This window comes from Podarcis gaigeae, assembly GCF_964106915.1.
Source record: "Podarcis gaigeae genome assembly, chromosome: 13".
Taxonomy (NCBI): domain Eukaryota; kingdom Metazoa; phylum Chordata; class Lepidosauria; order Squamata; family Lacertidae; genus Podarcis; species Podarcis gaigeae.
In genome coordinates, this window is record NC_139689.1 from 3,357,643 (window position 1) to 3,383,870 (window position 26,228).

Here is a 26,228-nt window from a genome sequence, read left to right on the forward strand (position 1 = left end):
ACCCAGGGCCAGCAGGGGGGTACTGTAGATAGTTATGCAAATAAGGGATCGAAAGTAACGTTCAGGGATTGGATAGTTTTAGAATATTGTTACAGTCACGTTGTAGTGGAGCTCTATATTAGCAGGCTGACTGAACTCTTCAGTTCAGTTCTGTTCTGGCCTGTGAATAAACAAGAGCTGTTTGAAGAATCGCTGCCTCGTCAGTCCCTTCTCTCTTGGGGAAAAGCCTGCAAGAGCTGCGTGGAGCGTGTGTGCGGCTTTTGGGGGCTTTCCCCCCTGCATTCACTCCGGAAGACGCACACACATTTCCCCTTACTTTTTAGGAGGGAAAAAGTGCCTCTTATGGAGCAAAAAATACGGTAATCCGTTCCGGGAGTCTGTTCCGAAACCAAAGCGTTCCAAAACCAAGGCACTCAATTACCCGTAGAAAGTACAGTGGTACCTCTAGATACGAACGGGATCTGTTCCGGAGCCCCGTTCGCATCTAGAAGCAAACGTAACTAGCGACAGCACGTCTGCGCACGCATGCGTCTCTCTTCACCGCTTCTGCGCATGCGCGTGTCGCCATTTTGAGCGTCTGCGCATGCGCAGGCGGCGAAACCCGGAAGTAATGTGCTCCGTTACTTCCGGGTTGCCGCGGAGCGCAACTCTAACGCGCTCAACTCGAAGCGTATTCAACCCGAGGTGTGACTGTAATGCAAAACGGATTGATCCGTTCCAGACTTTGGAAAACAACCCCTAAAACAGCAATTTAACACGCAAAACTGTTCTCTTCTGCCCACAGCTGGAGGTTCAGTGCCCACCGGGCACCACCATCGGGTACGTGGTTCAGACGTGGCACCCCTTCAACCCCAAGTTCTCCATCCAGAACGTTGAGAAGGAGACCGTGCTTCGCGTTCTGGGCCCTTGCTTCGCCTGCAGCTGTGGCGGGGACGTCAACTTTGAGGTGCTCATGGGAGCGAACGGCAGTTTGGGAGACTTCTACACACACACACACACACACAAACACACATCCCGAGATTTACATTGTTGGCGAAGGGCCGTTTGATATGGTGTTGTTGTTGTTGTTGTTTAGTCGTTTAGTGGTGTCCGCCTCTTCGTGACCCCCTGGACCAGAGCACGCCAGGCCCTCCTGTCTTCCACTGCCTCCCGCAGTTTGGTCAAACTCATGCTGGTAGCTTCGAGAACACTGTCCAACCATCTCGTCCTCCATCGTCCCTTTCTCCTTGTGCCCTCCATCTTTCCCAACATCAGGGTCTTTTCCAGGGAGTCTTCTCTTCTCATGAGGTGGCCAAAGTCTTGGAGCCTCAGCTTCAGGATCTGTCCTTCCAGTGAGCACTCAGGGCTGATTTCCTTCCCAATGGAGAGGTCTGATCTTCTTGCAGTCCATGGGACTCTCCAGAGTCTCCTTCAGCACCAGAATTCAAAAGCATCCATTCTTCGGCAATCAGCCTTCTTGATGGTCCAGCTCTCACTTCCATACATCACTAGTGGGAAAACCAGAGCTTTAACTATACTGACCTTTGTTGGCAAGGTGCTGTCTCTGCTTTCTAAGACGCTGTCTAGGTTTGCCATCGCCTTTCTCCCAAGGAGCAGGCGTCTTTTAATTTCGTGACTGCTGTCACCATCTGCAGTGATCATGGAGCCCAAGAAAGTAAAATCTGTCACTGCCTCCATTTCTTCCCCTTCTATTTGCCAGGAGGTGATGGGACCAGTGGCCACGATCTTCGTTTTTTTGATGTTGAGCTTCAGACCATAGTTTGATATGGTACCCAACAGATAAATCAGCTGTGAGGTGGCAGCCATGACAGCAAGTGACGTCCCGCAAGGCTGCCATATTGGTTGCCAACCATATTGGTTGCCACGGTTAGCCACAGAGGCTGAAGAAGTGGCGAAGCTTCACACAAACTGGCCAAAATGTGTACAGTGGTACCTCAGGTTAAGTACTTAATTCGTTCCGGAGGTCCGTACTTAACCGGAAACTGTTCTTAACCTGAAGCACCACTTTAGCGAATGGAGCCTCCCGCTGCCGCTGGAGCCCGATTTCTGTTCTCATCCTGAAGCAGTTCTTAACCTGGAACACTATTTCTGGGTTAGTGGAGTCTGTAACCTGAAGCGTATGTAACCCAAGGTACCACTGTACATCACACCTCACGGTCTACTCAAGAGCAAATGGTATTTCGAGCTGTACTTAAATTTTGGGCAATCGTTCATAAGGATGCTCACTATTTCATAGCTGTTAACTTTTCCCTTTTCTTGAGAGGAATCCTATTCGGAATAAGGGAATTTCCCTTAAAAAAAGAGAAACGTTGACAGCTATGCACTATTCGAATGTACGAGCCAAATCTTCTTGCTCGCCCCACCACGTCTTTCTTTTCCAGAGGATGCACAGCTTCTGAGCATGTGCAAAGTGCCCTTTGCCAACAATGTAAATCTCGGTGTGTGTGTGTGTGTGTGTGTGTGTGTAGGTAGGTAGTTCTGTCCCTATAATTCCCAAAAGAGAAGCTTCTGGTTGTTTTCTTTCCATACGTTATTTTGAAAAATCTTTTTCATTTTGTTGCATATCATTTCCCAGTAAGCCTTAACCTTATCGCAGGACCACCACATATGATAAAAGGAACTGTCTTTCTCTTCACATTTCCAACACTTATTTGATTTAGATTTACAGTGGTAACTCGGGTTACAGATGCTTCAGGTTACAGACTCCGCTAACCCAGAAATAATGCTTCAGGTTAAGAACTTTGCTTCAGGATGAGAACAGAAATCGCGCGGCGGCGGGAGGCCCTATTAGCTAAAGTGGTGCTTCAGATTAAGAACTGTTTCAGGTTAAGAACAGACCTCTGGAACGAATTAAGTTCTTAACCCGAGGTACCACTGTACATAGACAGATAATTATGAAATTATTGCGAGGTTTAATGAGTTAACTTTATATTTGGACAACTTTTCTGCTGTACTTTGTTGGAAGGAGAAAAATAATCAATTCCTTGATAACAATTTAAACAATTTATTTAACTAAAGCAATAACATTATAGTATACATGTTTGATGTAGTTAAACTTTTATATACACACATAAACTTAGACTGAGTATTAGCACACATGAAAACCTCAAAACAAATCCTTATTTCCTGATGAATAGCCTTTGGACTATAATGTAACTTAAACAGAAAACTATCTTTAGAAAGATTTTTCCTCCAAAAGCATTTTATTTTAAAAATCCGATTAAATTTTTTTAAAAAATCCATTTTAAATTAAAAAAATCGGTTTTTTCAAAATTTATTTTTTTAAAAAATCATTGATTTTTATCCACCCTGATCCAAAGCAAAGCTGGAGTCGTCGGTTCCTGTCCAGGGTGGAACAGAAAGTGGCTTCCGAAGCTGGTGTGTGAGGTCACTTCCTTTGAATGGACGGCGGGGTGGCTTATGAGGTCACTTCCTGTGTTGGGGCGTGAGCCTCTGATGTCACGGCTTGCGTTGCTGACTGCACCTCTCCGTACTTTCCTGCAGGTGAAGACCCGCGACGAATCGCGAGGTGTCGGGCGGATCAGCAAGCAGTGGAGTGGACTCCTCAAGGAGGTCTTCACCGACACAGACAACTTTGGCATCCAGTTTCCCATGGATCTCGACGTCAAGATCAAGGCGGTGCTTTTGGGAGCGTGTTTTCTCATTGTGAGTTCCATCATCGTCATCCTTTTAATTGCACACCGCCTTTCCGCAGTTAAAAGAATGCTCAAGCCGGCATACAACACGAAAAGGTGGCTTACATAATTACAAATATAACAAAGTAGACATTTAAAAAAAGGGATGCGGGTAGCGCTGTGGGTTAAACCACAGAGCCTAGGACTTGCCGATCAGAAGGTTGGCGGTTCGAATCCCCGCAACAGGGTGAGCTCCCATTGCGAGGTCCCTGCTCCTGCCAACCTAGCAGTTCGAAAGCACCTCAAAGTGCAAGTAGATCAATAGGTACCGCTCCGGCGGGAAGGTAAACGGCGTTTCCGTGCGCTGCTCTGGTTTGCCAGAAGCGGCTTAGTCATGCTGGCCACATGACCTGGAAAAACTGTGGACAAACGCCGGCTCCCTCGGCCAGTAAAGTGAGATGAGTGCCGCAACCCCAGAGTCGTCTGCGACTGGACTTAACTGTCAGGGATTCTTTACCTTTACCTTTTTAATAGGTATCTAAAGCTATTTGCAAGGGATGCGGGTGGCGCTGTGGGTTAAACCACAGAGCCCAGGACTCTGTGCGGCGGTGGTGGCGGGAGGGCCTATTAGCTAAAGTGGTGCTTCAACAATCAGCTGCCTAATAATGATAAAAATAATAATTTATTATTTATACCCTGCCCATCTGGCTGGGCTTCCCCAGCCACTCCTTCCAGCTGTTTTGGATCACAACTCGGCCATAGCATCTGGGGGTGCCAATGTATTTTTCACTCTATAAGACGCACCTTTTACCCTCCTAAAAAGTAAGGGGAAATGTGTGTGCGTCTTATGGAGCGAATGCAGGCTGCGCAGCTATCCCAGAAGCCAGAACAGCGAGAGGGATTGCTGCACAGCCCTCCCTCTTGCTGTTCTGGCTTCTGGCTTAGCCCCTCTGTCCCTTCCCCCACCTCTCGGAAAAGCCCCCAAGAGCCGCGCTCCCTTTAAGGACGGGCTGCCCTTCTCCCTGCTTGGAGATGCATACAGGCTCTGCTCAGCGCTCCCTTTAAATAATATTTTCCCCCTTGCATTCCCCCTCTTAAAACTAGGTGCATCTTATGGTCAGGTGCGTCTTACAGGGCAAAAAATATGGTGGTCCGAAACATCTGGCGGGGAGCTGATCTACCTGGGTTGGGGGGGGGTGTCTGTCTGCAGAACATAAAACCCACCGACAATAAATCGCACCATTGTAATAATAATAATAATAATAATAATAATAATAATAATAATAATAATAATTTTTATTTATACCCCGCCCTCCCCAGCCAAGGCCGGGCTGAGGGCGGCTTACAAGCAATAATAAAAACAAGTTGAATGATTACAACTTAAAAACAAAATTAAAATACAACATTAAAATATTGAAACATTAAAATATTAAAATGAATTTGTAGATGGATAAATAAGTTACGTTACTTTACCGTTGGTTTTTCCTCTCCTCTCTCTGCAGGATTTCATGTTTTTTGAGAAGACGGGGGAAGTCGGACAGAGGAGTTCGGTGATCACAAGCTAGAACCTTCTCAAAACCGGGATTTCCTCTTTTCTCAATGGACCCTTTTCCCAGTTCTGACATGACAGCGGGGCAGCGGGTTGTGTGTGTGTGTGTGTGTGTGTGTGTGTGTGTGTGTGTGTGTGTGTTTGCATGTTTGCGAAAGGAAGAGCGACAATAGTGTCCCTGAGTTAGGCTCGTGGCCCCTCACACTGTTCAAATCCACATGGAAGGAAAAACGAGGGAAAAATTTAAAACGTCCTAGGTTCCTGCTCTGGAGTGACTTGTTTCCGAAACAGCTTGAGGAAGATTTGGGCAACCAAGGGTATTGCTTTCTGCACAAGGCCCCCAACCCCACAGAGATCACAGACTTGTACGGTTTAAAGGGGCACCCGAGGGTCATCCAGCCCAACCCCAAGTCCTCCTTCCCGCGGCGCATCGTTAACCTGTGGAACTCATTGCCACAGGAAGTGGTATGGCCGCTAACCTAAATGGCTTCAGAAAACATTAGGCAAATTCACACAGCATTGCTTCTACATACCTGTTTCTGAAGCCACACGAGGGGAGAGCGGCCTTTGCGGTCTGATCCTGCTTTGGGGCTTCTCATGGTGGGCGTCTGGTTGGCCGTGGTGAGACCAGGATTCTGGCTAGACAGATCTGGCCCAGCAAGAGGCTTTTAGGTGCTTATGATCTCTGGCAAAAGGTTTGGGTGTCTTGCGAAGGCCGTGTGTGGGGCTGAATCGGTGTTTTCTTTGGCAGGGTCTGGATTGGGACCAAAGCCTGTGGTTTTAATCCCTGCGCTTTGAGGTGCCTAAAGTGAATGGGCCTCCGAGGGAGTAGGCCATCCTTGAATGCAAAGAGGCGGCTATTGCTACGGCTGTTGCTGTGCACACGTTTTTCTGCCATTTTCGGAGCACCGAGCCTTAAAATGTGGGGAGCGAGGCTTGGAGCCTCTCAGGTCTCTTCCATCAGGCCGGCGTCTCATTTCTGCAACGGCAGAGAGCTGGATTTAATTAAGGTTGCTTACAGAGGCTGCAGGGTCAAGTTTCAAACTCCCGGCTGAGACAATAGGAAGGGAGGGCGCAGGCTCAAGAGAAATGAGATGTTCCTTTCTGGAAACACAGAAACCAGCAACGACACTCGGATGCACGAAAAAGCATTAGCCGGCCTTTTTCAATAGTGAAAAAAGAGGTGATATTGGGCTTGGGAGATTCCAGGCGTCGCAATGATGAGCTGTAGCCAGGTCGTAAACATTCAATAAAAAGTTAAGAGCCCGCTGGGTCAGGATCCGTCTGTCTCAGCACCCCGTTCTCACAGCGGCCAACCGGATGCCCATTATGGAGAACCACCATCAGGATTCGAACACGAGCCCTTTCCCCACCTGTGGATTCCAGCAACGGATATTCAGGCGCATGGCTGCCTCCGACCGCGGAGGCATAGCTGTTGTGACCAGATAGCCTTTGCCTCTTCCATGAGGGTGTCAAATCCTCTTTTAGAGTTGTCTGGGTTGGTGGCCGTCCCTGTGGGAGTGAGTTCCCCAGTTGCTGCTGCGCGAGTTTTGCGCCCCATTTCTGAGACACATGATGCGCAAGGTGAGCGAGGGCCGCAGTCCCGAGTTTTGCTCCATTTCTGGTTGTTTTCGCTCGGTGTTTGGTTTTGAAACTAGCCTTCGTTGGTTTAGGGCAGGAGTCCCCAGTGTTCTTTAGACCCGAGGGCACATTAGGAAAATTTGAAATATTGTTGTGGGCGCCTCAAAATACCCATTGTGCAGTGGCGCAGTGTGCTCTTAACTGAATGAGTGGCACAGAGCCTGAGTGTGTGTGTGTGTGTGTGTGTGTGTGTGTGTGTGTGAGAGAGAGAGAGAGAGAGAGAGAGAGAGATGGAAGGTATAATGTTGGAGAAAATGACTTTAAGAAAGCAGACTTTGTTGTTGGGCCATGAGAAAGCGCAAGAGAGCATGGATGTTGGATCATTCATCTCCTTCCCAAACCTCCCTTGCACATTTTTTTCTTCTGGGGGGGTTCACTGTCAGAACTAGGCCCTCATCCCCATTTAATCTCTTCTGGGCTTCTGCCCAGAAAGCCTCTGGTCTCCGACCGAGATATCAAACCACTTCACAGATCTGCACACTGGTCATCCACGCCACATTGCCTTAACCACTAAACTTGGGAACGCCCCTGTCTATCCTTTTTTTAAAAAAATAAAAAAGGGATAGGGGGGTTGTTGTTGTTCCCCTCTAACGTCGGGTTTGCAGCAGCACCTCCCCGTACGCCGAGGAAACCCAACGCTTGCATAATATCACTTAACGTTCTTTGTGTTTTATATATATATATATATATATATATATATTTAAATGTTTACACCTCTGGTGTCTTGCGGTGGGTTTGGGTCACCGGAGGGGGAATAGGGAGAGGAAACGGAGGGGGGTATTTTAGACCCTCCTCACCCCTCCACCGCCCCAAAAGAAAACAAAGAGGGTAAAAGTCGAAGCCTTTCGAGTTGACAGCGGCGGTTCACGAGGACGGAGGCTGTGAAGGAGCGAGAGGCGATTTGCACGATGTTGGCGGGTTGCACGTGACGAAATCCAGCCACCGTCAAAACTTCAGAGAGGTCGAGGCGAGCGACAGGACAATTGGCTGCTGGCCGAAGGAAACAGCTGGACAACTTGGCTCGCGTCTCATCGACCTGGCCATGGCTGGCGTCTTCAGAGCTGGTGTTGAGCCGGACAGGCGAACGGGATTGTAGAAGGAGCGGTTCCTTCGGGGGGGATGCAAGAGAGGCGAGTGCCTTGTTTCCTTGACCGTACCTTCTGTTCCTCCGCAGCAAACCAAAGAATAAATGTATGTAGTTGTTCTGCAGTCCGTTGCGTCGCCTTGTAACTTTTCTCCCGACGCCTCGACTCAAGGGTCATCCAGTATGTGGATGACACCCAGTTCTACCTCTCTTTCAAATCTGAACCAGTAAAGGCAGTGAAGGTCCTGTGTGAGTGTCTGGAGGCGGTTGGAGGATGGATGGCAGCTAATGGATTGAGGTTGAAGTACTGTTTCTGGGGGACAGGAGGCGGGGAGGTGTGGAGGACTCCCTGGTCCTGAATGGGGCAGCTGTGCCCCTGAAGGACCAGGTGCGCAGCCTGGGAGCCATTCTGGACTCACCGCTGTCCATGGAGGCGCAGGTCAATTCTGTGTCCAGGGCAGCTGTTTACCAGCTCCATCCGGTACGCAGAATGAAACCCTCCCTGCCCGCAGACTGTCTCACCAGAGTGGCGCATGCTCTGGTTATCTCTCGCTTGGACTCCTGCTATGGGCTCTATGTGGGGTTGAAGATCACCCGGAAACTGCAACTAATCTAGAATGCGGCAGCTAGACTAGGGACTGGGAGCGGCCGCTGAGACCATATAACATTGGTCTTGAAAACCTACACTGGCTCCCAGTATGTTTCCGAGCACAATTCAAAGTGTTGGTGCTGACCTTGAAAGCCCTGAACGGCCTCAAAGACCCAGTAGACCTGAAGGAGCGTCTCCACCCCCATCGTTCTGCCCGGAAACTGAGGTCCAGTGCTGAGGGCCTTCTGGCGGTTCCCTCCCTGCAAGAAGTGAGGTCACAGGGAACCAGACAGAGGGCCTTCTCGGTGGTGGCGCCCGCCCTGTGGAACGCCCTCCCTTCAGATGTGAAGGAAATAAGCAGCTATCTTATCTTTAAAAGGCATCTGAAGGCAGCCCTCTTAAAAGTTTTTAATATTTAATGCTGTATTGTTTTTAACACTCGATTGGGAGCCGCCCAGAGTGGCTCTGGAAACTCAGCCAAATGGGTGGGGTATTATTATTATTATTATTATTATTATTATTAATTTATTATCATCCAGTCCAACCCCCTGCGATTTCATCTCCCCCAGAGCTCTGTTCGAAACGCAACTATAAAAGCTAATTACCTTAAACCTGGCTTGCAGGTCACCACAATGAAAGGTCTACAAATCTTTTTTTTTCTCCCTCAGTGGAATTTGTTATCATTACTGTTCATTTCAATTCCACACTGCGTTATATTTTAACGAAAGAATATCAAAGCGGTTTTCATCGAATGAAACAGTGCAGAATAAAACAAATTCAAGCTTCGGGGAAAATATTCAGAGCCTTCTCTAAGGGACATTTTGGTTTCCCTGTATCAATTTACCTACTTAATTTATAGAGCTGCCCCAGAGCAGAAGGACCCTAGGAAGGCAGTGGGGTGTAGTGGTTAGAGCGTCAGGCTTGGACTTGGGAAATCAGCACTGACAGGTGGATGAGGAGGAGAACGTCGTGGTGGTGGTTGGGGAAGAAACACAAAGAGATTGCAGTGTGCTTCTGGGAGTGCCACCTCCCAAAAGCTCAACTCTGCAGCTTCTGTGATGTTTTGTTATTGCTTTGGAAGTCTATTAGAAGAAGCATTGGAAGTTGACATGAGCCAACAGTGTGACGCGGCAGCTAAAAAAGCCAATGCAATTCTGGGCTGCATCAATAGGAGTATTGCATCTAGATCAAGGGAAGTAATAGTGCCACTGTATTCTGCTCTGGTCAGACCTCACCTGGAGTACTGTGTCCAGTTCTGGGCACCACAGTGCAAGAAGGACACTGACAAACTGGAACCTGTCCAGAGGAGGGCAACCCAAATGGTCAAAGGCCTAGAAACGATGCCTTATGAGGAATGGCTAAGGGAGCTGGGCATGTTTAGCCTGGAGAAGAGGAGGTTAAGGGGTGATATGATAGCCATGTTCAAATATATAAAAGGATGTCACATAGAGGAGGGAGAAAGGTTGTTTTCTGCTGCTCCAGAGAAGCGGACACGGAGCAATGGATCCAAACTACAAGAAAGAAGATTCCACCTAAACATGAGGAAGAACTTCCTGACAGTAAGAGCTGTTTGACAGTGGAATTTGCTGCCCAGGAGTGTGGTGGAGTCTCCTTCTTTGGAGGTCTTTAAGCAGAGGCTTGACAACCATATGTCAGGAGTGCTCTGATGGTGTTTCCTGCTTGGCAGGGGGTTGGACTCGATGGCCCTTGTGGTCTCTTCCAACTCTAGGATTCTATGATTCTAAGTGTTGATGGAAAAATTGATGCATCAATTTAAGTATTAAGAACATAGCATCATAGAATCTTAGAATCGCAATCTCCTTTCTCGTAACTGGAATCCATGGGTTCAAGGTCCTATTCTAGAGCAGGAGAAAAGTAGCTTGCTCCACCTTCTCGGTGATGGCCCTTCGGATATTTGAAGATGGCTATCATCTCTCTTCTCATTCTCTTCTCCAGTCTAAACATCCCCAACTCCTTCGACCGTTCCTCATCAGGCTTGCTTCCCAGACCCTTCATCATCTTGCTCGCCCTCTGCACACATTCCAGCTTGTGAACATCCTCCTTAAACTCTGGTACCCAGAACTGGACACAGTACAGTGGTCCCTTGGTTCTCAAACGCCTTGGGACTCAAACAACTTGGAACCCAAACGCCGCAAACCCGGAAGTAAATGTTCCGGTTTGCAAACTTTTTTCAGAAGCTGAACGTTCTCCGTATCGAGTGCTGCGCTTCCGTTTTGAGTGTTACACTGATGTCTGCCTGCTTTTGCTATTTATTTTGTGTTTTTGTTTTTGTGGCACCGTGGAACCCAGTTCAGCTACTGATTGATTGTGCGACTGCAGTACATTGTTTATTGCTTTCATTTGATGCATCAATGGTATTGTTAGGGAGTAAGGTAAAGGTAAAGGGAACCCTGACCCTTAGGTCCAGTCGCGGACGACTCTGGGGTTGCGGCGCTCATCTCGCTTTACTGGCCGAAGGAGCTGGCCTACAGCTTCCGGGTCATGTGGCCAGCATGACTGAGCCGCTTCTGGCGAGCCAGAGCAGCGCACGGAAACACCGTTTACCTTCCCGCCAGAGCGGTACCTATTTATCTACAGTACTTGCACTTTGAGGTGCTTTTGAACTGCTAAGTGGGCAGGAGCAGGGACTGAGCAACGGGAGCTCTCCCCGTTGCAGGGATTCAAACCGCCGACCTTCTGATCGGCAAGTCCTGTGGTTTAACCCACAGCGCCACCCGCGTCACGTTAGGGTGTAAACTTCATGTTAAATTGCTGTTTTAGGGGTTGTTTTTAAAAGTCTGGAATGGATGAATTCGTTTTGCATTGCTTTCTATGGGAAAGCACGCCTTGGTTTAGGAACGCTTTGGTTTTGGAACGGACTTCTGGAACGGATTAAGTTTGAGAACCAAGGTGCCACTGTATACAGGGGTGGTCTGGCCAAGGCAGAACAGAGCAGTACCATAACTTCCCTTGGTCTGGACACAAGACGGCTATTGATACAGTCTAGAATTGCAGTAGCCTTTTTTTTGCTGCTGCGACACACTGTGGACTCGCATCAAGCTTGTGGCCTACTAAGACCTCCAGTTTTAAACCACATTGACTTGGTGCATGCATGTGTGGCGCTGCCCCCCCTCATTTGTAAAACACCCCTCCAAAAAAAACCCTCCACATCAGTGTTTCCAAGTTGGATTTCTCATGCGTCAAATAAACGCAAGTGTTCAAAGCGAAATAATAGCCCAGGGGTCAGCAACCTTTTTCAGCCATGGGCTCAGACCATATGGGGGGCTGGACTATATTTTTTGGGGGGGAAATAAACGAATTCCTATGCCCCACAAATAACCCAGAGATGCATTTTAAATAAAAGGACACATTCTACTCATGTAAAAACACGCTGATTCCTGGACTGTCCATGGAATGGATTGATAAGGCGATTGGGCCGGATCCGGCCCCCGGGCCTTAGGTTGCCTTCCCGTGAACTGTCTGAGGTGTTCAGACTCCCTTCATTCCCGTCTCCCAATTAACCTCCGTCTCCAAGTGTTACCACCATGACATCACCATGGACTTCCCCCGGTGACATCACCACCCCAAGCAGCCTCAGCAAAACGCTCCCCCCCCCCCCCAAAAAAATAAACCCTGTTGCACCATCACACATGAACTACCTGTGTGGCAATATTTACACAGTATCTCATTTATTCACTCATTTACACCATATTTACAAATGCGACACACACGTTATACACCTTCAGGATAGACGGAAAAGTGTGGAAAGGGGAATATGTAATCTGATAACTGCTGTCTGTCGGACTCCTCTATCATTTTGGACTGGAAGGACGGATCCTCTGTTGGGTCTGCTCCTCCCTGCAAAAGCAGAACGTTAGCAGCGCGGTCCAAATGGGTTTACTCAGAGGGAGCGGCCACGTGAATGGAGAGAATTATCAGCCCAAAAGACAGCGAGGGGAAGCAGCGAGAAAGACTGTGTCGCTGCGGAACTTAAATTGCAACGCCGCAAAGCACAGTGTAAGACATAAACAAAGCAATAAAAATACAATTAAAAACCATACATCATCCAGAACAGTGCATTGCGATTCCTACAAGAGGCAGAAAGGACGACTGAAGGCTTCGCCGAGGCCCTCAGCAATTTCCAAGTGGTCCGTAGGGAGAAGGGGAAGTTTGGGAACCACTGACTTAGAGGTAATATCTGTTGTGTTGGGGGAAATGTGCGCAGCGTTGCAAATTCAAATGCAGAGGGAAGGAGGGAGGAGTTTGGATTTGATATCCCGCTTTATCACTACCCTAAGGAGTCTCAAAAAGACGCCTGCTTCTTGGGAGAAAAGCAATGACAACCTAGACAGCATCTTAAAAAACAGAGACATCACCTTGCCAACAAAGGTTCGTATAGTTAAAGCTCTGGTTTTCCCAGTACTGATCTATGGAAGTGAGAGCTGGACCATCAAGAAGGCTGATGGCCGAAGAATGGATGCTTTTGAATTCTGGTGCTGGAGGAGACTCTTGAGAGTCCCATGGACTGCAAGAAGATCAAACCTCTCCATTCGGAAGGAAATCAACTCTGAGTGCTCACTGGAAGGACAGATCCTGAAGCTGAGGCTCCAAGACTTTGGCCACCTCATGAGAAGAGAAGACTCCCTGGAAAAGACACTGATGTTGGGAAAGATGGAGGGCCCAAGGAGAAGGGGACGACGGAGGACAAGATGGTGGGACAGTGTTCTCGAAGCAACCAGCATGAGTTTGACCAAACTGCGGGAGGCAGTGGAAGACAGGAGTGCCTGGCATGCTCTGGTCCAGGGGGTCACGAAGAGGCGGACAAGACTAAACAACAACAACAAGGAGTCTCAAAGCAGCTTACAATCTCCTTGCTGAGTGACCGAGGGTCATCTAGTCCAACCCCGCCACAAAGTAGACAAAATGGATGAGTTAGAGCAGCCGTTCTCCAACATGGTTAGCTGCCTTGCACCAGGTCCAGCGTCATTCGGATGAGGCCAGTGGGGGAGCCCTAGCGGAGGTGTTGTGATCTGGAGGCAAGGGGAGCAATTTTAGCTACTGAGAATAAATCATCTCACCCTTTGGGCTGATTGGGGCCGATTAATAGGGTGGGTCATTCTGGAGAAGGGGGAGTTGTTCTTTACGCTCCAAAGTTAAGGATTTAGGAACAGGAAGGTGCTTCAGTTTTGAGCAGGGCCGTCTTAAACATATCCAGCACTGGTGCAAAGATCCCTCTATCGCCGCCTTTCCCAGAGTTGACCTTTTTGGGGGGCTGGAGGAGGCGGGCAGCGGCACCTCCGGTGGGGAAGAGGCGGAGGCTGGACGCGACGCTGGACGTGGCACCACGGAAGGCAGCACACTGAGCAAACGGGCCTGCGCCAAGCGAGTGAGAGCACATGTGCCACTCCTGATGGGTGTCGGCTCGGTTTTTTTCCCTTTTAGCCTTCTGGTGCCCCACAGAATTCTGCACCTGCAGACTAAAAAGGGAAAAACCGAGCCGGCGGGAGTGGCGCACGCACCCTCGCTCACAAAGCGCACTCGTTTGGTGTTCCCCGGACTCTCGCCTGGCGCCCTCCAGAACTTGGCGCCCTGGCGCCTTGCGCCACTAGCCTCTATGGGTAAGACGGGCCTGGTTTCGAGAGCACAGAGGGCAAGTTATGTGACGTATGACGGAACTTCAACGAAATCTAAGCCAACTGGAACGGAAACATTGGAGCACCCCAAATCATTTGCACAGAAAATAGTAGATCTAACAAATTATTGTTGTCGTCGTTTTTCTCCTTTCTCTTTCCATATTTATTGGTTTTATCTGTACAGCCGTACCTCGGATCCTGAACACCTTGGGACTCAGACGTTTTGGCTCCCATAAGCCGCAAACCCAGAAGCGAGTGTTCCGGTTTGCAAACGTTCTTTGGAACCTGAACGTCCAATGCAGCTTCTGATTGGCTGCAGGAGCTTCCTGCAGCCAATCCGAAGCTGTGCCTTGGTTTCCAAACATTTTGGAAGTCAAACAGACTTCTGGAACAGATTCCGCTCGACTTCTGAGGTACGACTGTATTATTACTGCGACATCTGAGAAAGGGCCTAGGTGTGATCTTGCTGGCAGGCTTCCCAGTGGGGCAACTGGTTGGCCACTGGGAGAACAAGATGCTGAACTGGGTGGCCATGGGTCGGATCCAGCAGGCCCTTCTAGGACTCGCATGAAGGCCCCTTGCACTTCTGAGTTCTGCTGAGGGCACCAGGTTTGTGGAAGCTGCATGAGAGCCAGGGGCAGGATTCCCGGAGGTCTCGCAGAATCCCACCCAAAGCCCCATGGCAGGTCAGCAAAGATTCGCCACCTAAGGGAGATGCGTTGGCCTCACTTTGCGTTTACAACGAGCTTTGCCTCTTGGAAGACGTCAAACGGAGGTGCCTTTTTGTTCTGTCTCTGAAGAATTTCACACCCTCCCGTTGTCTTTCGCAAAACGCAGGTCAGGTCCGCAGCCCCCGGCTGAGCACATAGCGAGAGGCCATGGCCAGGTTCCAGCGATGTTTCTCCAAGATCCACCGGCACTCTTCCCGGGAATGAGAGCTCAGGTGGAAGAGCTGGTTCACCTGTGGAACAGAAGGAGACCACGTCAGAGGGACCCGAGACCGGAAAGGGTTTCTGGGGGCAGCTATAAGAGATCGCCATATATGCCCATTGGGCCTCTTCTGATGTGCAGAACTGACACTCAGCGCAAGGGGTTGATGCATCGGTCTGTTAAGCAGAAGGTTGGTGGTTCGAATCCACCCAAGGATGGCTGTGGGCAGGATTTTCCCATGGCAGGGGGTTGGACTGGATGACCTTTGGTGTCCTACAATTCTATGAAATACCCGTTCCACATTTGCAAGAAATCGTTCTTATAGTGCACAACTGTGGAACTCTCCGCCTCTTGACACCAGGCATGGAATTGGCTGTGCTCTTCTCGGCACCTGCTAAAAACATTTTTGGTTCAAGAAAGCTTAGATGCTTAGAAAGTTTTAATATTTTTTTAGCCTATTGTTACTTTTAACCTTCCAACAGTCTTACAATGCTGCTGTTGATTTCCCTTAGTGATCACTTTGGTTCTTCTATCCTTTTCTCTACAATCAAGCAGCATATAAATTTCACAAAATAAATAAATGAATGGTAGAAGGATAATAAGGAAAGAATAATAGGAACAGGAACAGGAAAGGAGATTGCGACTCAAGAGCAGGAAGAATTTCCTGATAGTAAGAGCTGTTCATAGTGATGTATGGAAGTGAGAGCTGGACCATCAAGAAGGCTGGTCGCTGAAGAATGGATGCTTTTGAATTCTGGTGCTGGAGGAGACTCTTGAGAGTCCCATGGACTGCAAGAAGATCAAACCTCTCCTTTCGGAAGTCAATGAGCCCTGAGTGCTCACTGGAAGGACAGATCCTGAAGCTGAGGCTCCAAGACTTTGGCCACCTCATGAGAAGAGAAGACTCCCTGGAAAAGACCCTGATGTTGGGAGAGATGGAGGGCACAAGGAGAAGGGGACGACGGAGGACGAGATGGTGGGACAGTGTTCTCGAAGTGACCAGCATGAGTTTGACCAAACTGCGGGAGGCAGTGGAAGACAGGAGGGCCTGGCGTGCTCTGGTCCATGGGGTCACGAAGAGGCGGACACGACTAAACTACTCAACAACAAGAGCTGTTCAGCAGTGGAAAGGTCTTCCTTGGGAGCAGGGCCGGATTTAGGTTTGATGAGGCCCTAAGATACTGAAGGTAATGGGGCCCTTTCTATGTCCAGCTGTCCTTTGTCAACAACAAATTGTTGGTGTTTTTTGGGTCAAATATATGCTCTATGGTCATTTATGGACCTCATAGTTATCTCAATCCATTTGCGCATGTTGCCATGCAACCAGTCCATGCAGAATGTAGGCACCCTATATATAGAAAGGAGAAAACCTGTGATATTTTAGGGGGCAGGCGAGCAGGCGGGGCCCATGACTTACATCAGGGGTCAGCAGACCTTTTCGGCAGGGGGCCGGTCCAGTGTCCCTCAGACCTTGTGGGTGGCCGGACTATATTTTAGGGGGAGGAAATGAACGAATTCCTATGCCCCACAAATAACCCAGAGATGCATTTTAAATAAAAGGACACATTCTACTCATGTAAAAACACACTGATTCCTGGACTATCTGTGGGCCGGATTGAGAAGGCGATTGGGCCGGATCCAGCCCCCGGGCCTTAGTTGGCCTATCTATGACTTACATGGGTTTTATTTGATTTGGGGTTTTTATCCTATATTTTGGAAATGTACACCCAGTTTTTTTTTTCCTTTAAATTTTTTTGGGGGGCCCCAAGAGAGTGGCGCCCTGAGCTATAGCTTGTTTAACTTATATGTAAATTCGGCACTGCTTGGAAAGTTGTGAACTCTCCTTCCTTGAAGGCTTTTAAACAAAGGTTGGGTGGCCATTTATCACAGATGCTTTAGCTGAGATTCCTGCATTGCGGCGGGTTGGACTAGATGACCACTGCCTCCCTTCCAACTCTATAATTCTTCTAATTAGGATTTCTCTTCTTGTTTCAAAAATGACCTTCGGGGGTAACTTCCAACTCTGTGATTCCAACTTGGCAGAAGGCACACGGTTTTGATTGCAAAAGGAGCACCGGGAATCCCATGCTGGGCTTCAGTTTCTTAGAAACGTCGCAGCGTTTGGGGTTTTTTCAGTGGAGAGGGACGGCGAGAAAGAGGAGACGGGAGAGAGGGATATAAAACTATGGCGAAAGTGGACTTTTTCTCCCTCTTGGTGCCAGCCACTAAAACTGAACCTTGGAACGTTCAGGACAGAACGCAATTAAACTGCGAAACTCACTGCCACAAGAGGAAGTAACAACCGCCAACTTTGGCAACAGGGACTCGGAAGCATGGCTGCGGAGACAGAGCGTTGTCCTCGTGTCCTCCATGAATCTGTCCGATCCTCTTTTAAAGCCGTCCAAGTTGGCGGCCGTCGTTGCTGCTTCCTGAGGCAGGGAGTTCCACAGGCTCCCTTTTATCAGCCCTGATCCTTCCAACATTCAGCCTCTTTGGATGTTGCCCCGATGTAGTGATCAGATGGGATTGCTATGAGGAATTATGAAAAATGAAGCAAGCCATTTGTGTCTGTGATGAAAGCATTGCATTGACCGGGTTTGATTCATTGACAATAGTTTCTGATTGAATCCCACCTCTGCCATTTGCTTTCTCTATGCCTGACAGGCACGTATAAGCATTCTAGGACACAGACCAGTTCCCGGTTGGTTCGCCAGGCATCCTGGGCCATAAAGATGATAGGTAGCTTCTTTGATGTAGCTATTGTTAGTTTTGTTAATCTTAGGGCCAGGAAGAGACTTCACAAAGAGATGGTAAATGCTACCCATCCTTCCTCTCCTGTTTATTGCTGTTTAGGACCTCCAGAGTTTCCTAAAAGCATTCCCCCTCGTTTCCTATTTTATTTACTCTGAATTACATATGCATATGGACTATAAAGAAGGCTGATCACAGAATAATTGATGCTTTTGAATTCTGGTCTGGAGGAGACTCTGGAGAGTCCCATGGACTGCAAGAAGATCCAACCTCTCCATTCTGAAGGAAATCAGCCCTGAGTGCTCCCTGGAAGGACAGATCCTGAAGCTGAGGCTCCAAGACTTTGGCCACCTCATGAGAAGAGAAGACTCCCTGGAAAAGAACCTGATGTTGAGAAAGATGGAGGGCGCAAGGAGAAGGGGACGACAGAGGACGAGATGGTGGGACAGTGTTCTTGAAGCTACCAGCATGAGTTTGACTGAACTGCGGGAGGCAGTGGAAGACAGGAGGGCCTGGCGTGTTCTGGTCCTGGGGGTCACGAAGAGGCGGACACGACTAAACGACTAAACAACAACAACAGCGCAACCCACTGCGACATGGAAATTGCAGCTTAAAGGATCTCCTGCTTTAAAACATCCAGCGAAGAAGGAGAGCTGAGACCCCAAAATCTCTTCTCTTCTTCTCTTTCCATGGTTCATTTTGCATATCACAAATCCCTGCTTATTTTACAAAAAACTAAACCATTCTGTCTTCCATTATTACTTCCACCAAAACCTATTTACACTGCTGGATTTACCTTGATGCTGCCAGCGTTTCCAAATCTACACAATCTCCCCCCATATATGCTCAAGTAGGAAACAGTAGTCTTTGTAGTTAACAGGATTTCTTCTGATCTAACTTTGTCCCATGTGGTTTTTTTTTTTAAATGCTCAGAGGAAATCTGATTGGTTCTTACGAACACTGTGTAAAAAGTTCTTTTGTGAATAAAACGACCTGGGCCGAGGGGTGGAGAGGATTATTATTATAATACGCACTCCTCCCTGGTGGTCAAGTCTCATGGGTATTTTATTAATCAGAGTCCAATCCTTCCTTGCCCTGGGAACGCAACACCCAGTTTTAGTGTTACATCAGCTGCTGGGGTCTGATGAGGGATATCTGGGGAAGGCCGAGCGAGAGCCCCGTCTCTGCGCGGAACGGGGGCCAGGGCGCCGCTGGAGAACCGGGCCTCTCACCTTTAGCAACTGGCTGGCTTTCTGAACATCCCAACCGCTCGCCCTCAGGGCCTCGTGGCATTCCTCCGTCGTGGCGCCATGGACCTTGTCTTCTACCTGTGGAGGCAAACAGCCAGAGTCAAAGGCAAAATATTCCCAGGGCGACCTCCAAACCTGCAACCGGGTGCGAGCAAGGCGTCAGGGAGGGGGAAAGATTCGAATCATAGACTTGTAGGGCTGGAGGGGGACCTTGAGGATCATCCAGTCCAACCCCCCTGCAACGGAAGAATATGGAGCTGTCCCGTATGGTGATTGAACCTGCAACCTTGGCGTTATCAGCAGCACGCTCTAAGCAACTGAGCTATCCGGTGGTCCAATCATAGCCGCACCCATTCTTTTGTGAATAAAACGACCTGGGCCGAGGAACCATTATTGGTTCCTGCAAGGGGGTTGGGCTGAATGACCTTTGGGTGGCCCAGCGCTGCGATTCCACGATACCATGCATAGAATTCTATTACTCTTTCCTATGAACCATGGCGGCCCCCTACCTTTCCATTATCATCAACATCATCATTATGAATTGTTATTATTATTTTTAATTGAATTTATATAACGCTGTATACCCAGGGATCTCGGAATAAAATCAAGATATAAAACCACAAAATACAGAATAAAAATAAAAACAACCCCCCAATAGTCCCCTCCCCCCCACAAAAAAAACACATTTTAAAAGGGCATAGGATGTAAATCGGAACAACCATATTTATTTATTTATTGTCCCTCCCATCTTCCAGAAGTAAATGCGACACTCAGCCTCAACCAAAAGCAATTTCTGGGATAGCTCATTCTTTTTTCTTTCATTTTTCTAAAAAAATAATAATTTCAAAACCAAAAAAAAATTACAAACATCAAATTCAAAATCCATATTCATTTTCTAAAATAAGCCTATTACATAGATTACCTAAATTAAAATATATCTCATTGCTCTAGGCTTCCCTTTGTTGTATGTAAATACAACGCAATTAACAAATGATATTATAAATGATATTATAGGTTCCCATATACCCCCCACTCCCCTTCACCCATGTGTGATCCCAATATTTTACTTCTCCCATCTTGTTGTGTTGTTACAATTTAATAATTATTCAATTGATTCTATTATTATTTCCTTGCTTAGCCCTGCACGTTTTACACATTCTTTATCAATATTTCACTTCCGGAACTGTATTTTTTCACTCCATCCCACTCTCTAATTTTTCTCTGATTCGAGAGGCCTCTAATGATTGCCACCCATTTTGCCATTTCTACAAACTCGCAGAGTTTGCTTTGCCATTCGAATAGCGATGGGATTCTCTCCCCCTTCCGGGGACAGCTCATTCGGTCGAGCACAATCCTCTGAATCTCAGGGTCCTGGGTTTGAGTGTCGCACTGGGCAAAGAATCCCTGCATTGCAGGGGATTAGACTGGATGACCCTCGGGGACCCTTATAAACTCCACAGCTCTACCTCTCTTTCAAATCAGAACCAGTGAAGGTCCTGTGTGAGCGCCTGGAGTCGTTGGAGGATGGATGGCGGCTAACAGATTGAGGTTGAATCCTGACAAAACAGAAGTACTGTTTTGGGGGGACAGGAGGCGGGCAGGTGTGGAGGATTCCCTGGTCCTGAATGGGGCAACTGTGCCCCTGAAGGACCAGTTGCGCAGCCGGGGAGTCATTCTGGACTCACCGCTGTCCATGGAGGCGCAGGTCAATTTTGTGTCCAGGGCAGCTGTCTGCCAGCTCCATCTGGTACACAGGATGAGACCCTCCCTGCCTGCAGACTGTCTCACCAGAGTGGCGCATGCTCTGGTTATCTCCCGCTTGGACTACTGCAATGCGCTCTACGTGGGGCTACCTTTGAAGGTGACCCGGAAACTGCAATTAATCCAGAATGCGGCAGCCAGACAGGTGACTGGGAGTGGCCGCCGAGACCATATAACACCGGTCCTGAGAGAACTGCATTGGCTCCCAGTACGTTTCTGAGCACAATTCAAAGTGTTGGTGCTGACCTTTCAAGCCTAAACGGCCTCAAAGGCCCAGTATACCTGAAGGAGCGTCTCCACCCCCATCGTTCTGCCCGGACACTGAGGTCCAGCTCCGAGGGCCTTCTGGCGGTTCCCTCATTGCGAGAAGCAAAGCTACAGTGAACCAGGCAGAGGGCCTTTTCGGTGGTGGCGCCCACCCTGTGGAACGCCCTCCCACCAGATGTCAAAGAGATAAACAACTACCTGACATTCAGAAGACATCTTAAGTTCAGGGAAGTTTTTTAATGTGTGACGTCTTAGTGTCTTTTTGGTCTTTGTGGAAGCCGCCCAGAGTGGCTGGGGAAACCCAGCCAGATGGGCGGGGTATAAATAATAAATTATTACTATTAGTAGTATTATTATTATTACATTTCTAGGATTCCCTGCTGCTGCCTTTGGCATCGTTTGGTCAAATCCGTGCCCTCACCTCTTTGATCTTCTTCTCGATCTCCGCCAGGGTTGGCCTTTGCCCTGCAGACGGGGCTAGGGGCAGCGCCCCTTTCGGAGGTGGGGGTCTGGGCGGCCGTTGCTCCTTCTCCCTGGCCCCCGGAGGAGGGCCCTCGGGCTTGGGCAGGGCCCAGGAGGGCAGGGCCGGATTGGGCAAGCGGGACAAAGGCTTCCGCCCCCGTGGCTCCAGCTGCTGTGCCGGAGGTCCTGGCAGATCGCTGAAACGGCGCTGTTGGGGAGGGATACCAGGAGGGTCCGGTTTGAACGCGGGCAGCCGGGTTTTGGTGCGCAGGACGCTGAAGTCCGAAAGGGACTCCAGGCTCTTGGAGAGACCTGGCAGGAAGACCAGAAAGAAGCAGGGATGAGAGAAGCATGGCACTGCATATTTTTTTGGAGAGAATTGGGATTTGCATTTTATTTATTTGTTAACATTCTTATATTACATCGGTAAACGTCACAGGACTTACTGTAATATAATTTCCAAACATGTATACCAAAATTATATACAAATTTTATATACCTAGAAAGAAAATGAAACAAAAAGAAAAAAGAAGAACAAAGAGAAAAAACAAAAACAAATCCCCTCCAAAAAATCATATACAGTGGTACCTCGGGTTAAATACGCTTCAGGTTACAGACTCCGCTAACCCAGAAATATTACCTCGGGTTAAGAACTTTGCTTCAGGATGAGAACAGAAATCATGCGGCGGCTGCACAGCGGCAGCAGGAGGCCCCATTAACTAAAGTGGTGCTTCAGGTTAAGAACAGTTTCGGGTTAAGAACGGACCTCCAGAACGAATTAAGTACTTAACCCGAGGTACCACTGTACATAATAACAAACTAGACTTCCTGTCTATCCCGTTGTATATTTCTTTTTTTACAAATGAATGTACTCTTATTATTGTACATTTCTTTACATTTTATCTAATACATTCCTGTATCGATATGTGCTCTTAGTCTTATTTCTCAACTCAGTCTCACTCCAATCGGGAAGTAAACCTGGGCCGGATTTAGGTTTGATGAAACCCTAAGCCACTGAAGGTAATGGGTCCCTTTCTATGTCCAGCTGCCCTTTGTCAACAACAAATTGTCCCTGTTTTTTGTGTGTTGAATATATGCTCTATGGTCATTTATGGACCTAATAGGTATCTCAAGCCATTTGCGCATGTTGCCGTGCAACCAGTCCATGCAGAATGTCGGCACCCTATATATAGAAAGGAGCAAACCCGTGATATTTTAGGGAGCAGACGAGCAGGTGGGGTCCATAACTTACATCCTAGGAGCCTATACAACACAAAACACTGTTGCTGTCAGTAGGTTTTATTTTATTTGTTTTTTATCTTATATTTTGGAAATGTACATCTAGGTTTTTTCCCTTTAAATTTTTTTGGGGGCCCCCAAGAGAGTGGGGCCCTGAGCTATAACTTCTTTAGCTTATACCTAAATCCGGCACTGAGTCCAGGGCCAGGACTCCCTCACAAAGCCATTGAGTGGCAAATCTTGCAAGGGTGGTCACTGGAATAGAAGCCGACACCTAAGGGCCGAGGTGTCATCGCTCCCCCCCATAAAATATTTGAGGGCCCCCCCTCAAGATAATGGGCATTGCCATTCAAATGGTGCTCCTGTCACGGCTAAAATGGCCACTGTTTCTTTAATGCGAATAAAGCTGGGTCAGCATGACTCAGTGTTCTGCACCAAGTTGTATATATAAGTGAGAAATGTTAGTTTGTTGCTGAGGCTGGAGGTTGGGTTGGTTGGTTAGTGCTGGTGTGTATAGTTATTCAGTTGTGTTTTGCACAAAGACTTTTAAGAATAAAACTCTGCAAGGATATTCTTCTGGACTCTTTTATGCTGACAAGGGTCTGAGGACCAGGCTGAGGAGACAAAGGGAGGTCAGAACCCTTTCCTTCTTTTTTTTGCTTTTTACAAACACTGACAGGTTATGGGCCCAGTGTTTCTGAGCAAGTGCAGAGTGCAAAACGACTGACAGCATCTCAGCAGGGAGCTGGTGAGTCCTGGTGGTGCCTGGAGCCAGTGGGTGTGCGTTGGAGCAGTTGGTGGCAAGCCGTAACTGTCTGCAATGATGCTGGAGCGGCTAGGATCTGACAGCTCCAACAACTTCTCTCAGAGCGACTTAAGTTGTTGGAGCACTAATAATAATAATAATAATAATAATAATAATAATAATAATAAAAGATTAAAGGCGGATGAAGCAGACACTCACGACTCAACTGCAACAGCTGCTTGCCTCCAGTTCGATTCTGGGGGTTGGCATTAACCGCCCGCGCTTTCGGTTTCTTCCTAGGGTAGAAAACAAACAACCCTCTAATTACATATATTTAAAATAAGGATGATAATAATAATTGCACAGCTTTACTAATAGCTACTCCCCGGACCGGCCTTCCGGCGAACGTGGAATCCCAAGCCGCCGATCCTTTTGCACCTGCAACTTTTAGAAGTTCCTGCCGAAGCAGCTCAGAACATTTCCTTTTCTAAAAACATTGTTGCCAGGAGCTTATTGGTTTCAACTGCCAATTAATTGCTTCTTTTATTCCTTGCAAACTGCATCGCAATGCAGTTGAAGGCGGTTGGGGTCAGTCTCACCCCCGACTACCAGGGGGCAGCACATGTAAACCTGCAGGGTCCCTGTGCATGACTCCCTCTGTGTGCGGGTGGCACTGTGGTCTAAACCACCGAGCCTCTTGGGCTTGCCAATCAGAAGGTCGGCGGTTCGAATCCCTGTGACGGGGCGAACCCCCGTTGCTCAGTCCCAGCTCCTGCCCACCTAGCACACCAGTGCAAGTACTTATTTTTCGCTCTATAAGACGCACTTTTCCCCTCCTAAAAAGTAAGGGGAATTGTGTGTGCGTCTTATGGAGTGAATGCAGACAGGAGGTTCTGCTCAGCGCTCCCTTTAAAGAATATTTTTGTCCTTACATTCTCCCTCTAAAAACTACCGTATTTTTTGCTCTATAAGACTCCTCACTTTTCCCCTCCTAAAAAGTAAGGGGAAATGCGTGTGCGTCTTATGGAGCGAATGCAGGCTGCGCAGCTATCCCAGAAGCCAGAACAGCAAGAGGGATTGCTGCTTTCACTGCGCAGCGATCCCTCTTGCTGTTCTGGCTTCTGGGATTCAGAATATTTTTTTTCTTGTTTTCCTCCTCCAAAAACTAGGTGCGTCTTATGGTCTGGTGCATCTTATGGTGCAAAAAATACGGTAGGTAAATAGGAAGGTAAATAGTATTTCCATGCGCTCTGGTTTCCGTCACAGTGTTCCGTTGTGCTAGAAGCTGTTTAGTTCTGCCGGCCACATGACCCAGAAAGCTGTCTGCGGACAAACGCCGGCTCCTTCAGCCTGAAAGCGAGATGAGCGCCGCAACCCCAGAGTTGCCTTTGACTGGACTTAACCGTCCAGGGGTCCCTGACCTTTTTACCTGCAAGCACACATGTGCGCTAGAGTAAGGTTACCAGATTTTTTTCAATGAATCCGGGGACACTTTTCAACTTCAATTGATTTTGTCAGGAGTAAAGGTAAAGGGACCCCTGACCATTAGGTCCAGTCGTGGCCGACTCTGGGGTTGCGGCGCTCATCTCACTTTATTGGCCGAGGGAGCCAGCGTCCAGCTTCTGGGTCATGTGGCCAGCAGGACTAAGCCGCTTCTGGCAAACCAGAGCAGCGCACGGAAACGCCGTTTACCTTCCCGCCGGAGTGGTACCTATTTATCTACTTGCACTTTGACGTGCTTTCGAACTGCTAGGTTGGCAGGAGCAGGGACCGAGCAACGGGAGCTCACCCTGTCATGGGGATTCGAACCGCCGACCTTCTGATCGGCAAGCCCTAGGCTCTGTGGTTTAACCCACAGCGCCACCCGCGTCCCCATTTGTCAGGGGACTGTTTTGTAAATCTGGGGACTGTCCCCAGGAAACGGGGACGTCTGGTAACCTTACACTAAAGAAGACCGTTCTCCATTCCCACCCCCATCCCGATGACGACGTACTCCTCTATCCGGTCCGGAGCGCCCCATCCGCGCTCGGGGTCGATGTCCCCGTGTCCTAGGTGCACGAAGGAGCTGCGGATCGGGAGGCTGATCTGCGGCGTGCCAGCAGGGGGCGCTTCGTCCTCCGGCTTTGCTATGGACGACGGGAAGATCCCCACCCTCAGGGTCCGCCTGTTCTGGCCTCGCCACGTCGAGGAATCGGGGCTGGAAGAGAGAGAGGGTGTGGGTGAGAGAGATCAATCCCTGCCCCACCCGACGCTTCACCAACCACCGCAGAACATGAGTCCGCAGGATCAGGCCAATGGCCTATCAAACCTAGTCTCCTTTTCTCACAGTGGCCCAATGGGAAATCCACAAGCAGGATTCGAACTCAAGAGCCACTCTCCTCTCCTGCGGTTTCCAGCAACTGGCTTTCGGTAGCAGCACTGGCTCCGACAGTGAAGGGAGACCATAGCGCACGTCAGTTCTGTGTCCAGGGCAGCTGTCTCCCAGCTCCATCTGGTGCGCAGGATGAGACCCTCCCTGCCCGCAGTCTGTCTCTCCAGAGTGGTGCATGCTCTGGTTATCTCTTGCTTGGACTACTGCCATGCGCTTTACGTGGGGCTACCTTTGAAGGTGATCCGGAAACTACAACTAATCCAGAATGCGGCAGCCAGACTGGGGACTGGGAGCGGCTGCCGGGACCATATAACACCGGTC

General features: G+C 48.7%; 2 protein-coding genes across 4 annotated transcripts in view; one reads left to right on the plus strand and one right to left on the minus strand.

The window, feature by feature from the left end:
- The window catches only part of PLSCR3 (phospholipid scramblase 3), a 28,850-nt gene extending 20,816 nt beyond the window's left edge, over window positions 1-8,034 (plus strand). For all 3 annotated transcript variants that reach the window (XM_083707074.1, XM_083707076.1, XM_083707075.1), the window contains 3 exons: window positions 785-946; window positions 3,505-3,666; window positions 5,138-8,034. In XM_083707074.1, the coding sequence (XP_083563200.1) occupies window positions 785-946; window positions 3,505-3,666; window positions 5,138-5,200 (387 nt within the window). In that variant the 3' untranslated portion in view covers window positions 5,201-8,034. The remainder of the gene's footprint in view (window positions 1-784; window positions 947-3,504; window positions 3,667-5,137) is intronic.
- A 5,352-nt stretch (window positions 8,035-13,386) lies between these two features.
- The window catches only part of TNK1 (tyrosine kinase non receptor 1), a 37,327-nt gene continuing 24,485 nt past the window's right edge, over window positions 13,387-26,228 (minus strand). The window contains exons 10-14 of the mRNA XM_083706719.1: window positions 25,530-25,733; window positions 23,756-23,832; window positions 21,512-21,864; window positions 19,045-19,140; window positions 13,387-15,092 (exon numbers count right to left, since the gene is read on the minus strand). Coding sequence (XP_083562845.1) covers window positions 14,970-15,092; window positions 19,045-19,140; window positions 21,512-21,864; window positions 23,756-23,832; window positions 25,530-25,733 — 853 coding nt within the window. The 3' untranslated portion in view covers window positions 13,387-14,969. The remainder of the gene's footprint in view (window positions 15,093-19,044; window positions 19,141-21,511; window positions 21,865-23,755; window positions 23,833-25,529; window positions 25,734-26,228) is intronic.